Here is an 11,137-nt window from a genome sequence, read left to right on the forward strand (position 1 = left end):
CTCATACAGCTGTTGACGTCGTTACGGCTGATAAGCAGTCATCTAAGAAGCGTAGCGCCCGCCGTTAAACACCGTTTAGCCGTTGCTATGTTGAGAGCCGCGAGGAATCGATAGAATTGCTATGAATTTAGATTTTAGCAGTGAAGCTCTCATGGCCACTGTAGAAGGATTCTTGGCAACTGAAACAGAGATTTGCTGACCTTGAATTTATTTTGATTTTGAAAAACAGAAGTATTTGCAGAAGTGAAAGGAATTGTAATGACGTTACAATTCCATGTCCTTTATTTTGGAAGGGATGTTCCTATGGTTTGAATCATGACCACGAGACGGTACTTATCTCACACAGAGGACCAAAGCATGAACGGAAGAAATTTCTGATCAAGATTTTGTAAGGATCTCAAATAAAAGGTATGTTCTGTTTTGGCAAAAAATATTTACAGACAAAGAAATATATAGTATGTAGTCCGACAGAGGTCTAACTCCCTGTTAGAACTCTTGTGAACAAATTGTTCGAAAGAGAAGTCCAAATAGTCTTAATTTGGGATTTTGGAGGACTAGGGCTGTGTAAAAAGTAATTTTGATATTTCTTTATAGGAGGGAGAGAGGTACCGATGTTTTTCACTGCGAGTGGTATTTTCTAAATGAATCATATTTTAGTTTGGAATAACAGATTTTCCTTCTGTAATAAAAAAGGATCCTCCCCATTGTTGTACATGAATTCATACACTGTTGAACACTGACGTGGTCTGGCGCCAGCATGTAACAGCATGCAACATAGAAATACTGATCAGTGACAAACCCGCAGCGTTACGATGGCGATTGTAAATGGACTCTCAGTAAGTTTAAAACATTGGTGATGCTAGCATTATGCTGCTAGGAATCCAGCATTAAATCATGCAATTTGCTGTTAAAGTGGAAATGGTCTCTATGGGAATCTTACGATACTTTTTTTGATGACATTGCAGATATCTATCGAATGTGTAGATAACGCAGAGGGATTTCCAGGTGAAATTGTCTACGATGATGAAACATATTCTTATCAACAGGTAAGGTTCATACTATTTAGTTTGAAGTGACATGTTTTGGATTTGGGAGGACTAGTGTTGCGCAAAAAGTAGCAGAAGGAGTCGTGAACTGAATGAATCAGAGTTGTGTGTGGTAGCAACATTAGCAGCTAGCGTAGATTCGGCAAAACAAGGTCTATTGGTCCTAAATTCCAAAACGAAGGGAAATTTGTGGTAATGGGTTGGACTGAAGTAAGACTAAATGTGCAAAACAGAATTGATTGACAATTTATACTTTATGCTTTAAATAACAGTCAAACCAGGCAGGGTCATTTTTGACCCCAGAGGACAAAAGGTGTATGGCAATCGGGAGGACACTTTGTGTTATGCTTATAATTCCACTCCTGTTAAGCACTTTGTGACTAATGTCTGTGAAAAGCACTTTATGAATACATTTTACTTACTTACCTTTAAAGGGACATTTTTCTTAACCGATAAATATATTTTTGCTGGAGTTAGATTTATGTATTATTTTTTTCTCCTTGCATGTCTAGGGGGCTGCTTTTGGTGCTGGACATGGACCAAACAGGTTAATGTAGTTTAAAGACATATCCACTATACTTTACACAGCGATGTCTCACTTTAATGTCATCCTGAATTTATGTTTGTGGGGGAACAATCCACTAATATGCCACTAATCTATCTCATTTATTTCCGTCTCTCTGTGCAACTGTTGTGTTGTAGTTCTGTGAGACCTTTCCAATTCCCCCATCATGAGGATGAGGAAACTCCCATGGAGTGGGATCGTCCGGACTCAAACTGATTCAAAGGATCGTGGATCTCCTCTCAATCAAAGTAAATTTCCTTGACAGACCTTTCCCCAAAATATTGTCATCTTCAAAAGGAGAGCAAAGGACGTTAAGCTGCAGCTCAGAGTGTGTTTGTGTGTTCTGAATTGTGGTTCAAATGTTTTGTAAGACTCGGCCCTTCAATGAGTACCGTATATTCATTAATTTAATTACATTAAGCTTTATTTAATCAGATAATCTTTTATTATTTCATTGGCAATAAGGGCAGATCTAATTGCTTGTATGTTTAAATATATTTTATGACTCAAGCTCGCAGGTGTGTTTACATCTTAATAAAGCTAAATATAACCGAATAGCATTATAACATTTAATGGTCTAAAGTCCACTCCACTTTTCTTTTTCTCACAGTCTCATTCTCACCGGAGGAGGAAGAGGAGGAGGACGACACAGACACCTACAATTCAGAGATGAAGCTGAAAAGTATATTCAATGCCTTGATGACGATCAGGTTCTTTGTAATATACCAACATTCAGGGTTTATAGCCATGCTAGCAGCTCTGGAAAGGCTGCATTTGGCCATTTAAAATATGAACTTCTTTTTACACACAGTGTGACTGATGTGAGAATGTGAATATTCTAAGATCCCAATTTGAGGCAGCTTTTCTTCTTCGGCGAACCAAAATGTGAACATGTATACTATATACGTATGTTTCATTATTTATATATATTATAAGTAGTCTGTGACATAACATTATTATTATTTATTTGGATCAACAGAGATGTTAAGTTATATGCTCTGCCAACCAGTTGCAGTTTAAAACCATGTCTAAAACGTCATCACCTTATTGTATCAGGCATTTGTGTAAAATGATGTTCGTTGAAAGCTGCAGGTCTGCTGAGACACTCAGCGCCTTTAAATAAAGATTGAAGACTTGTTTGCTGCCGTCTTTAATTGAACCAAATTTAAGAATATTAATCAATTCCCTGCATTTTACTAGTGTATTCCATTTCTTAAACTGCACTGCAACTTTTATTCATGTTTTAATGACTTGATTAAATCGGATTTTCTTTTGCCTTATGTTTTGATGCTTTTAAGTGAAGCACTTTGAATTGTTGAAATGTGCTGTACAAATAAACCTGCCTTGCCATAGCATTAGTTTCAGGACACAACAGCAAACTCTTTGATAAACCTACCGTAGTCTTTTCAAATAATTGGTTGTGCTTTGTGAAATAATAAAGGATAAAAATGATGTACCAGTGCAGATTATTAAGTTATGCAGTACTCACCTTTTCATTCAAAGTGTTCAGCGGCAGCTCCGGTGTTCGAGTAACTTGAGAGTAAGAGAAATAATGGTTCGCAAGATGGGATACTTATTTTTATAGATATACATGTTTACACAATGACATAAATGACTTTCTCCGGATTATGTTAACACCTATTCTTGCTCACTATGTCATCCACAGTCGAGTAGAGAATGATACATAACTGCTAGTAATATAAACTTGAGTTATTAAATAAATATAAACTATGTTTCTATATAATAAAAGTTATTTACGGTCATCTTCTCTCCGAGTCAGAAGACATTGACTTACCTTGTTGCACGCAGTGAACGGCAGCAGCTCATTTGAAGCGAGACGCAAAGGCAGCCGTCACGGTTAAACTACATTTACCATTCGTTGTGAGCCGTCACCAAACGGTCAAGTTCACATCCACGTCTGTCCAAAATGTCCTCACATTAGACATTTGTGTGGCACTGTCTTGAGGTTATGGCCAAAAACATGTTTTGTGAGGTCACGGTGATCTAATCACAGCAATATTCAAAATAGCTACAAATACAAACTGGATTTGGAAATATAGTGAATTGGTGGCAAACACGAAAAGAAGAACGGCAACAAAATGGATCAGTGCACATTAACACTTTAATATACAATAAAACCTGAAACAGCAGTTGCATAAAAGAGAGCTGCATGAATCTCAATGCTCATTTCACTTGGTTGAGGGAAGAACTATAAGGCCTCACAAAGTGACTTTAAGCAGGATGGCTACAAGCTACAGTGCACACCTGCTTTTAATACATTATTACATTTAAAAAGATCTCATCAATGTATGAATAACACTGGAAACATAAGACTCCGCTGTACAAAAATAAAACTGGACCAAATTCCTTGTTCACAGTAATCGCTGAAAACACAAACACACATTCAAGCCTCCCAACAATGAGACGCGTCACAGACACAAGCACTTTGTTCATCGTGAGACAAACACTCTTACAAGAACAAAAGAAAAGACAAACAAAAGTAAAAATGAAACGCAAGTCAGCAGCTGCAGTGGTAGTTCGTCTTGAGAGGCACATCTGTGGGAGCGGTCATTGGCTGACGGGGTGTCTGACTTTTGACATTTTGTGGTCAGATCAGCGGACTCAGAGGTGGAGGCGCCCCTGACTGCGTCTGCTATGGAGAGGAACCTGAAACGGAGGCATCAGATTAGCTGACAGAGGTGTGCGAGTCTGAGGTGTGTGTGTGTGTGTGTGTCTCTGGGGAAAACAAACCATGGGTGTTTCTGGACTGCCGAACGGTGAGAGTTCTCGTGAGTTCTCTTTGTCAGAGGAGCTGTTGTGGCGATGCTGGGCGAACTTTCTCTTTAGCGCTTCAGCGATGAGAGCCGCTGGGTCGTTAAGCGACGGTGCGCCTCCCTTCCTGCGCCTCCTTCCGACCGGTCTTCCCCCCGGTGACCTACAGAAGAAAGAATGAAAAATGTGACTTGGTGGCATCTAACTGCCAACCAACACCCCTCCGCTCACTCCTCCCTTTCCAAGACTGTGAGAACGTGAGCATGCCGAGCGCAAAACTCAAAAAAACAAAACAAAAAAGAAATTCTGACACACCACTCTCCTTTCATTCCCAATGCCTACCTCTCCACTGAGCGCAATTTCACTTGATTTAAGTCCTTGAGAACGTCCAGCATGGATGGGAACCCTTTTGCTTGCGAGTCCTGGGGCTTGCGCTGAGCCTTGTCAAGGTTGCCGTCGTTCGTCCTGCGCTGGCGGATCAGCTCTAACACAGACGGAGTCTCAGCGAGGGAGCCAAGGCAGGAAGGAGGAGGAGGAGGAGGAGGTGGTGGTGGTCGTGGAGCAGCACAGCGAGGTGTGGAGGTGAGAGCTCGGGGAAGGATAGAAGACATCAAAGGCGAGCCCGGGGTATTCGACCGACCTAACGAAACATTGAAAGAGCACGGAATGGTTGTTAAACTCGCTTGACTTGACATATTTGTGTATTTCGCGAAAAGATGTCGAGACAAGACACAAAGCGTGTGCACCTGAGGCTGGAGCGGCCGTAACGATCATGGCTATCTGAGCTCGTAGTTTGAGCAGCTCGCACTCCAGCGCTGTGATCTTCTGCAGAGCGTCTGAATCAGCTGATCTGCCTCCCCTCTGGGCTCTATTCTTGGCCGGTCCTGGGAATCTCATCATGTCCCGATTTACAGTATCTCCCTTCTTCGGAGGTAAACGGTTCCTATTGAGACCATATAGCAGTTTCAATGTTAAATATTTTCACACCCGAAACAAACTAAAAGAGTGCGTTTTCAAAGCTCCTACATCCATAAATCCATGCAGGTAATGCAATTCGAAGGTGAATTGCATGCAAGTGAAGGAGATAGTTTAGATACTTTGGAACACTATAAGCGACATTTCGCCCCATTTTAGTAAACCATCAAATTATATTGTGTGTAAGACGGTTTTTCTCTGTACTCCACGAAGAACAGTGTACTCATTGAGAAAAGCATCTCTCTTCGTTCTAGCGCTACAGTGTACTCATTACAGTTTATGAAATCCACCATTTTGCCAATATAAAAAAGGACAAAATATTTTGCCTGATGAACAGCCAACATGGTTTTGTTTTCTGTAAACTTGCAGTGGCCAAAATCAACCTGACCGTGTGTTTGTATTGTGTCCATTTGTGTCCTTACCGGGTCTTGGCAAAGCTCTCCCCCTCGTCCTCAAACACCCACATGACGTCAGCGAACGAGGGGATGGCCGGTGTCTCCACAGGGATGTCGACGTAACCGTTGGGCCCATAGCCGAGCAGAGGGACCTAAGGACCAAACGTGGATAACGAAGGTTTACACACTTTGACCCCGACTACATGACAAAACAAATCAAAGAAGTTAGTTGGTTTAAAACTTGGAAGGAAGGTGCACCACTGTAAAATGAGTGAATGTCTTTGGTGTGTGTTTGTCATGTGAAAACAAACAAGCACTTTAGATTTAAAATCAGGTCACAAACATTTCTTTATTAGCAAGTCTTAACAAAAAGCCCATAGTTCCACTGTGTGGATGTGTTGAAGTTGAAGAGGTGAAGACAAATGTATGATTCCAGATCATCTTCAGTCTGTTAGAAAGTAGGACGGTACCTGAAAGTGGACGCGTGGTGTAGGCGTCAGAAGGAGGTTGGTCCCAATCATCCGCACAATGCTGCGATACTGGCCGCACAGCTGACTATCCCACACTGGAACCAGCTACACGCAAGACGACACACACACACACACACACACACGCACGCACACGCACACGCACACGCACACGCACAAAAACAATCTTGGTTGAAAATTGCTACTCTTCCACCTTCGCTCAGTCAGTTAACTTTTAGGGAGCAAGGTGACACTGCTGCTGATACTTGGCACTGATTAAAAACAAATAATAAGCCCCACGATATCCCGAGATGACATCACTTTAACAGAGTGTCGTTGGACTCACCATGTCTGGAGCCATTCCAAAGTACTCCAGGACGACGCGCAGCACATCCAGAACATCCTCTACGAAAGACATTGGAAGGACTTTGTTTTTGTTTTTAAATGCACCAGCTGATGACTGCAAAGATCCTCTTCCTGCTGACTAACTTGGTAAGAGGCCAATGCAGAGTGGACGGCACCAAGTCACATACTTTACACCTGAAAGGAGACAAAACAGACAACGCAGCAAAGTCAGTACGTGAATCCCTGAAAACAACATTTAATATCTAAATGTATATTTGGCTCCTATTTAAACCCTTAGGTGCTATACAAATTAACTTAACTGTTACCTGCACATTAAAGTTGCCTGATCTAGACTGAAATAGGTTAATCTTGAAAAGCCAGTAAAGAAAAACCTACCAAAAACAAATGTGCACGTTTATGATGGACAGATTATAAAACAGAATGGCTGAGAGAATTCAAATGAACCCTTTTTTAGGATGTCATACTACAAACTTTAAATCAACGAGTCTACCGTTGCATGCCGACTTGGCGGAAAAAAATCGTATTGGATCAGCACAACCGATGGTCCAGAGTGGATTTTAGCTTTACCCTTAGAAGAGTAACCTGGTGGGGGCAATGCAGTCAGCCCGCACAGCACCGCAGTGTTTCCTTCTGTAGAGCTGCGTGGCTCATCTTAACTAAACCGCCACACCAGGAAAACATGCGGGATAAACTGAAATATGTGCGTACTTACTGTGGACTTTTCCTGTCAAAACGTGCATTGGAAGCTACATTTGTCCGATGTTTTCATAGTAACCAATAATATAAACTGTGACTGCAGATAAACCAAGAACTTACCTCACGAGTCCAGGAAGCAAGTCTGTGTGAAGTCAAATAAAGCTGCAGCAGCATCGACTCCTCTGATTGGCTGTAGATACAGAAGTAATATGAACAGCCAATAGGAGAAGGCGATCGTGCAGTGGAGGCAACGTCTAGTCGACCAATCGCGTGTCACGAAAACCCAGCACCAAATTTGTATTTTTGTACACGAGCTGCTTCTTCTCCCGGGTAAGAAAACATGACAAAAAACTTAATTTTTACCACATTCACCGTACTTTAAGGGTGTTTATATTGTTATTTGTTGTGGCAATATTATAGTGTTGTGTTCAAACGGTGCAACAGAACAAAATAATATGTGTTTTTCGTACGTTGGTCCGCTTCTTCCTGGGTTAAAAAGTAGCTAACGGTAGCATCTTTAGCTAGCCACAACGTTAACGCTCGCGATTAATAAACTAACTTTAATAAACTAACGTTAGCGTCTTACCTTGAGCTTCCTAGCTTAAACACACACCAGTGACCGTCACGTTATCTAAAATCATCCAGTCATAACGTTGACTTGCTTTTTCCTAACTTAGTTCAACATTCATCACGGTACCGATTGTAGTTGGCGTTAACCTTTAAATGACGTTTACCATTCTCCGGTTCAGATCCGGTGAAGAGTCAACGCAGATGATGGACGCACTGTCTGTAGTCAGCCAGCTGCGGGACCTGGCCTCAGAGCCGCAGAACCGAGAGATGATCGTCCAGGATCAGGGCTGTCTGCCCGGGCTGGTTCTCTTCCTGGACCACCAGAACCCAGACGTGCTGTTTGCAACCGTCCAGGTGGGTGATGGAGGCTGAACTCGTCCTGCATCCTCCTGCTGATTACACAATACAGGGACCAGACCAGTGTTTTATGCCTACGTTTACCATAGGCACGTTTTAACACGTAGGGTCGCTGGGTGGACCTGTTATCATAAATGTACTGCATATTTGAATCCATCTTTTGTCCTCAGACCCTGCGCTACTTGGCTGAGTTGACCCCCAACATCTCCACCATGAAGAATGAACTGGGTATGATGGTGAGCCTGGAGGATCTCATTGGGAGGTGAGATGTTTTCTTGGCGACTCAAATGTGTTTTTTTACTTGCAATGTGGATGACATGTGGATGGCAATTCAGTGTTTTGTAACCAGTTTACATTAAATATAATGTCTCTCCATATAGGGAGGGCCTGTCTGTTGACATCACTGCCTTGGCCCAGGAGTTGTTTGGCATTCTGAGTGCACCTGTGCCACGCATACCTGAGAGTAGAAAGAAATCCCAGTTCTTCATCAACTCCACCCACAAGAAGGCCAAGTCTGTCACTCTTCACATCCAGGGGCTGAACAGCACTGTGAGTGGGCTGACTGACAAACACACACACACTCTTATGCATGACAGCAACTATACTTATTATTATTATTATTATTATTATTATTATTATTATTATTATTATTATTATTATTATTATTGCCAGAAAGTTACTAATGTTAACTAACAGTCTCCCTCTCGTATCAAGGACCAGCGAGGCTTGTGTGAGGAGGCTCTTCTAACGGTCAAAGGAGTGATCAGCTTCACCTTCCAGATGGCTTCCAAGAGATGCACGGTCCGCATCCGTTCTGACCTGCCCACTGAGGTACAACACTTTCTATCAGCGTCTGCTTAGGAAGAAACTGGCCTGTTAAAAATGTTAGTTTATATCCCTGTAGTTATATTCAACGTTAGTATTGTTGCATTACCAAATCCGCTTCTGATCTTTGGTTGTTGTGTATTAATTCCTGTTACCTCCTTTTATAATTTCCAGAGTCTGGCGTCCGCCATTGCTGCCACTAAGGTGTTGTCAGCTCAGCAGGTGGTTAAGAATGAGGCAGGAGAAGAGGTGAGCGGGGGTCATAGAGCACACATTTTGACGGCACACTAGTTGAGTATCTGCGGGAGAATAAACCAACGATCGTTTTCTTCAGGTTTTTATCCTTCTGGACCAGTCCGGAGTGGAGGTGCAGCAAAACTCGGCTCTACCAGACTACCTCCCAGAAGAGGAGGAGAGCCCAGAGAGGGAGGTCGACCGAGCCATTTCCCGCACCACAGCGAAGGAAGATTCCAGTGGAAGCTGGCTCAGCTCTGCCGCCAGTTTCCTCACCAAAACGTTCTACTGGTGAGGTTTGAGTCCCTGCGATCCATTGACGCAAAGCTGTGCTAAAGACTACAACTGCTCTGTATGTTACAGAAGTGGACATTACTGGATGTTGGCACACTACACGCCAACATCCGGCTTTGTGTGCATGGTCAACTTCACATCAGTTCTTGTGAAAAACTACAAGTTATCAACATGTGCAAAAGTGGGTTCCTTTGTTGAATGGAGACGCACTTGAAAAATATCTTTTGTCCCTGAACATACATTTTTGTTTTCTATCCACTTGATGTACATATTTTCTTAATCTCGGTCAAACTGTCCACTTTCTCTCGTGTATAAAAAAAATTCATGACTGTCGCTGTCTGTACAGTTAGACGATTGTGTTCTGTATATCCTGCTGTTTGTTGGTAGTCGTTTTGGTTTCTGCTAAAATAAATCTACAAAGTATTCCATGTTTTCAGTGTGCACTGTCAATTCTTTTATCTTCCCATTCTGTATTTTGGATCAAAGAGGACAAAGTCATTGCAATACCACATCGGTGAATAGGTTATCAATTTCAAAAAGTTTTATTTACTTGCCAAACAGTACAGCTGCAACATTTGTGCAGTGATTTGAGCTTTACAGAGGTTCAAATATCTCATCCCACAGCCTCTCGTGAAGTAAAGGACTTGTTCGTTTTCTCAGTCTCATGGTCAGGCTTAGTAAAATATATTGGCTTTCAAACATAATTTATAGGATATGTATGTTATTTACAAGCAATTTATTTTCATAAGTCAAGTTGCCAAGTTGAACAGAATGCTGCGTACTACTGGCAGAAACCAGCACTACATAACCCAGACGTTTCCCTCCATTTTTGGTGGTACGGCAAGATTTGAACAAAGGAAATTTAAGTGCAAAGGTTTGAGAAATAAATGCTAAGAGAGCAGTGTTCCTGGAAGTGAACATCACAGAAGTGTTATGGTTTGGTTCCAGTGTTTTAATTGAATCTCCCTCTTGTCTTTCATTAATGAAAAGTCATATAAAGGACCAGTCGTTCGACAGTACAGCCTTCATATGATGACATAACACTTCATGAGTGTTCATAAACTTAACATGAAGCCGCTGGCATGTGGCCAGAACGTCAAAGCTCACGCTGGGAATGCATAACTTCATTTCAGTGAGAAAGACAAGTCGCCTCATCCTCTCTAGAATGCGGTAAGGCAAAGGAACGTCAAAATTAGCAGCATTTCTTCTTGAATCCTTTATCAAAAAGATCAAACGAATCAGATTATTTCAGATTAAACATCACCAGCAAATGATTTTAAACCTTTTTGTATTTGCTTGGCGAAAACAAAAGTCAACCTCCAACGCGTAGACGTGTAGTGTAACTGGACGTGGGACGCAGCACTGACGGGGTAAACGAATGAAAGGAAAGGGCGGGACTTAAAGTCAAAGCAGATTCTTTTTTTCTCAATTTAAACAGAAAGACAGCATCGAGGACGAGACAAAGAATCACAATTCATCTGTACAGCAATTAAATAAAACGAAACAAAAATAATCAGTAGTTTACACCCTAATTGTCAGACAGTATTTTCATTTTGTCATTTAACTTAAACTCCA

General features: G+C 41.7%; 2 protein-coding genes and 1 long non-coding RNA gene across 4 annotated transcripts; 2 read left to right on the top strand and 1 right to left on the bottom strand.

The window, feature by feature from the left end:
* The first annotated feature begins 312 nt into the window (after positions 1 to 312).
* Positions 313 to 3,029, top strand: LOC306793614. The gene is made up of 5 exons (XR_013772890.1): positions 313 to 408; positions 966 to 1,046; positions 1,559 to 1,593; positions 1,749 to 1,859; positions 2,222 to 3,029. It is a non-coding gene; the product is annotated as an uncharacterized lncRNA (long non-coding RNA).
* A 752-nt stretch (positions 3,030 to 3,781) lies between these two features.
* On the bottom strand, positions 3,782 to 7,403 carry mtfr2 (mitochondrial fission regulator 2). 2 transcript variants are annotated; one of them, XM_079290506.1, is made up of 8 exons: positions 7,299 to 7,403; positions 6,567 to 6,760; positions 6,224 to 6,328; positions 5,781 to 5,905; positions 5,130 to 5,326; positions 4,726 to 5,023; positions 4,363 to 4,546; positions 3,782 to 4,278 (listed from the first exon to the last, which is right to left on the bottom strand). In XM_079290506.1, the coding sequence occupies exons 2-8, from the start codon at positions 6,636 to 6,638 to the stop codon at positions 4,234 to 4,236; spliced, it is 1,026 nt and encodes a 341-aa protein (XP_079146632.1). In that variant the 5' UTR covers positions 6,639 to 6,760; positions 7,299 to 7,403; the 3' UTR covers positions 3,782 to 4,233. The 2 variants fall into 2 exon arrangements, with proteins under 2 accessions (XP_079146632.1, XP_079146633.1); XM_079290507.1 differs by lacking the exon at positions 7,299 to 7,403 and having other exon boundaries at positions 6,224 to 6,318; positions 6,567 to 6,645.
* A 175-nt stretch (positions 7,404 to 7,578) lies between these two features.
* armc1l (armadillo repeat containing 1, like) lies at positions 7,579 to 9,994 on the top strand. Its single transcript, XM_079290264.1, has 7 exons — positions 7,579 to 7,612; positions 8,032 to 8,206; positions 8,380 to 8,471; positions 8,590 to 8,758; positions 8,924 to 9,040; positions 9,209 to 9,283; positions 9,369 to 9,994. The coding sequence occupies exons 2-7, from the start codon at positions 8,054 to 8,056 to the stop codon at positions 9,561 to 9,563; spliced, it is 801 nt and encodes a 266-aa protein (XP_079146390.1). The 5' UTR covers positions 7,579 to 7,612; positions 8,032 to 8,053; the 3' UTR covers positions 9,564 to 9,994.
* Positions 9,995 to 11,137: the final 1,143 nt, after the last annotated feature.

Source organism: Melanostigma gelatinosum, assembly GCF_949748355.1.
Source record: "Melanostigma gelatinosum genome assembly, chromosome: 19".
Taxonomy (NCBI): Eukaryota; Metazoa; Chordata; class Actinopteri; order Perciformes; family Zoarcidae; genus Melanostigma; species Melanostigma gelatinosum.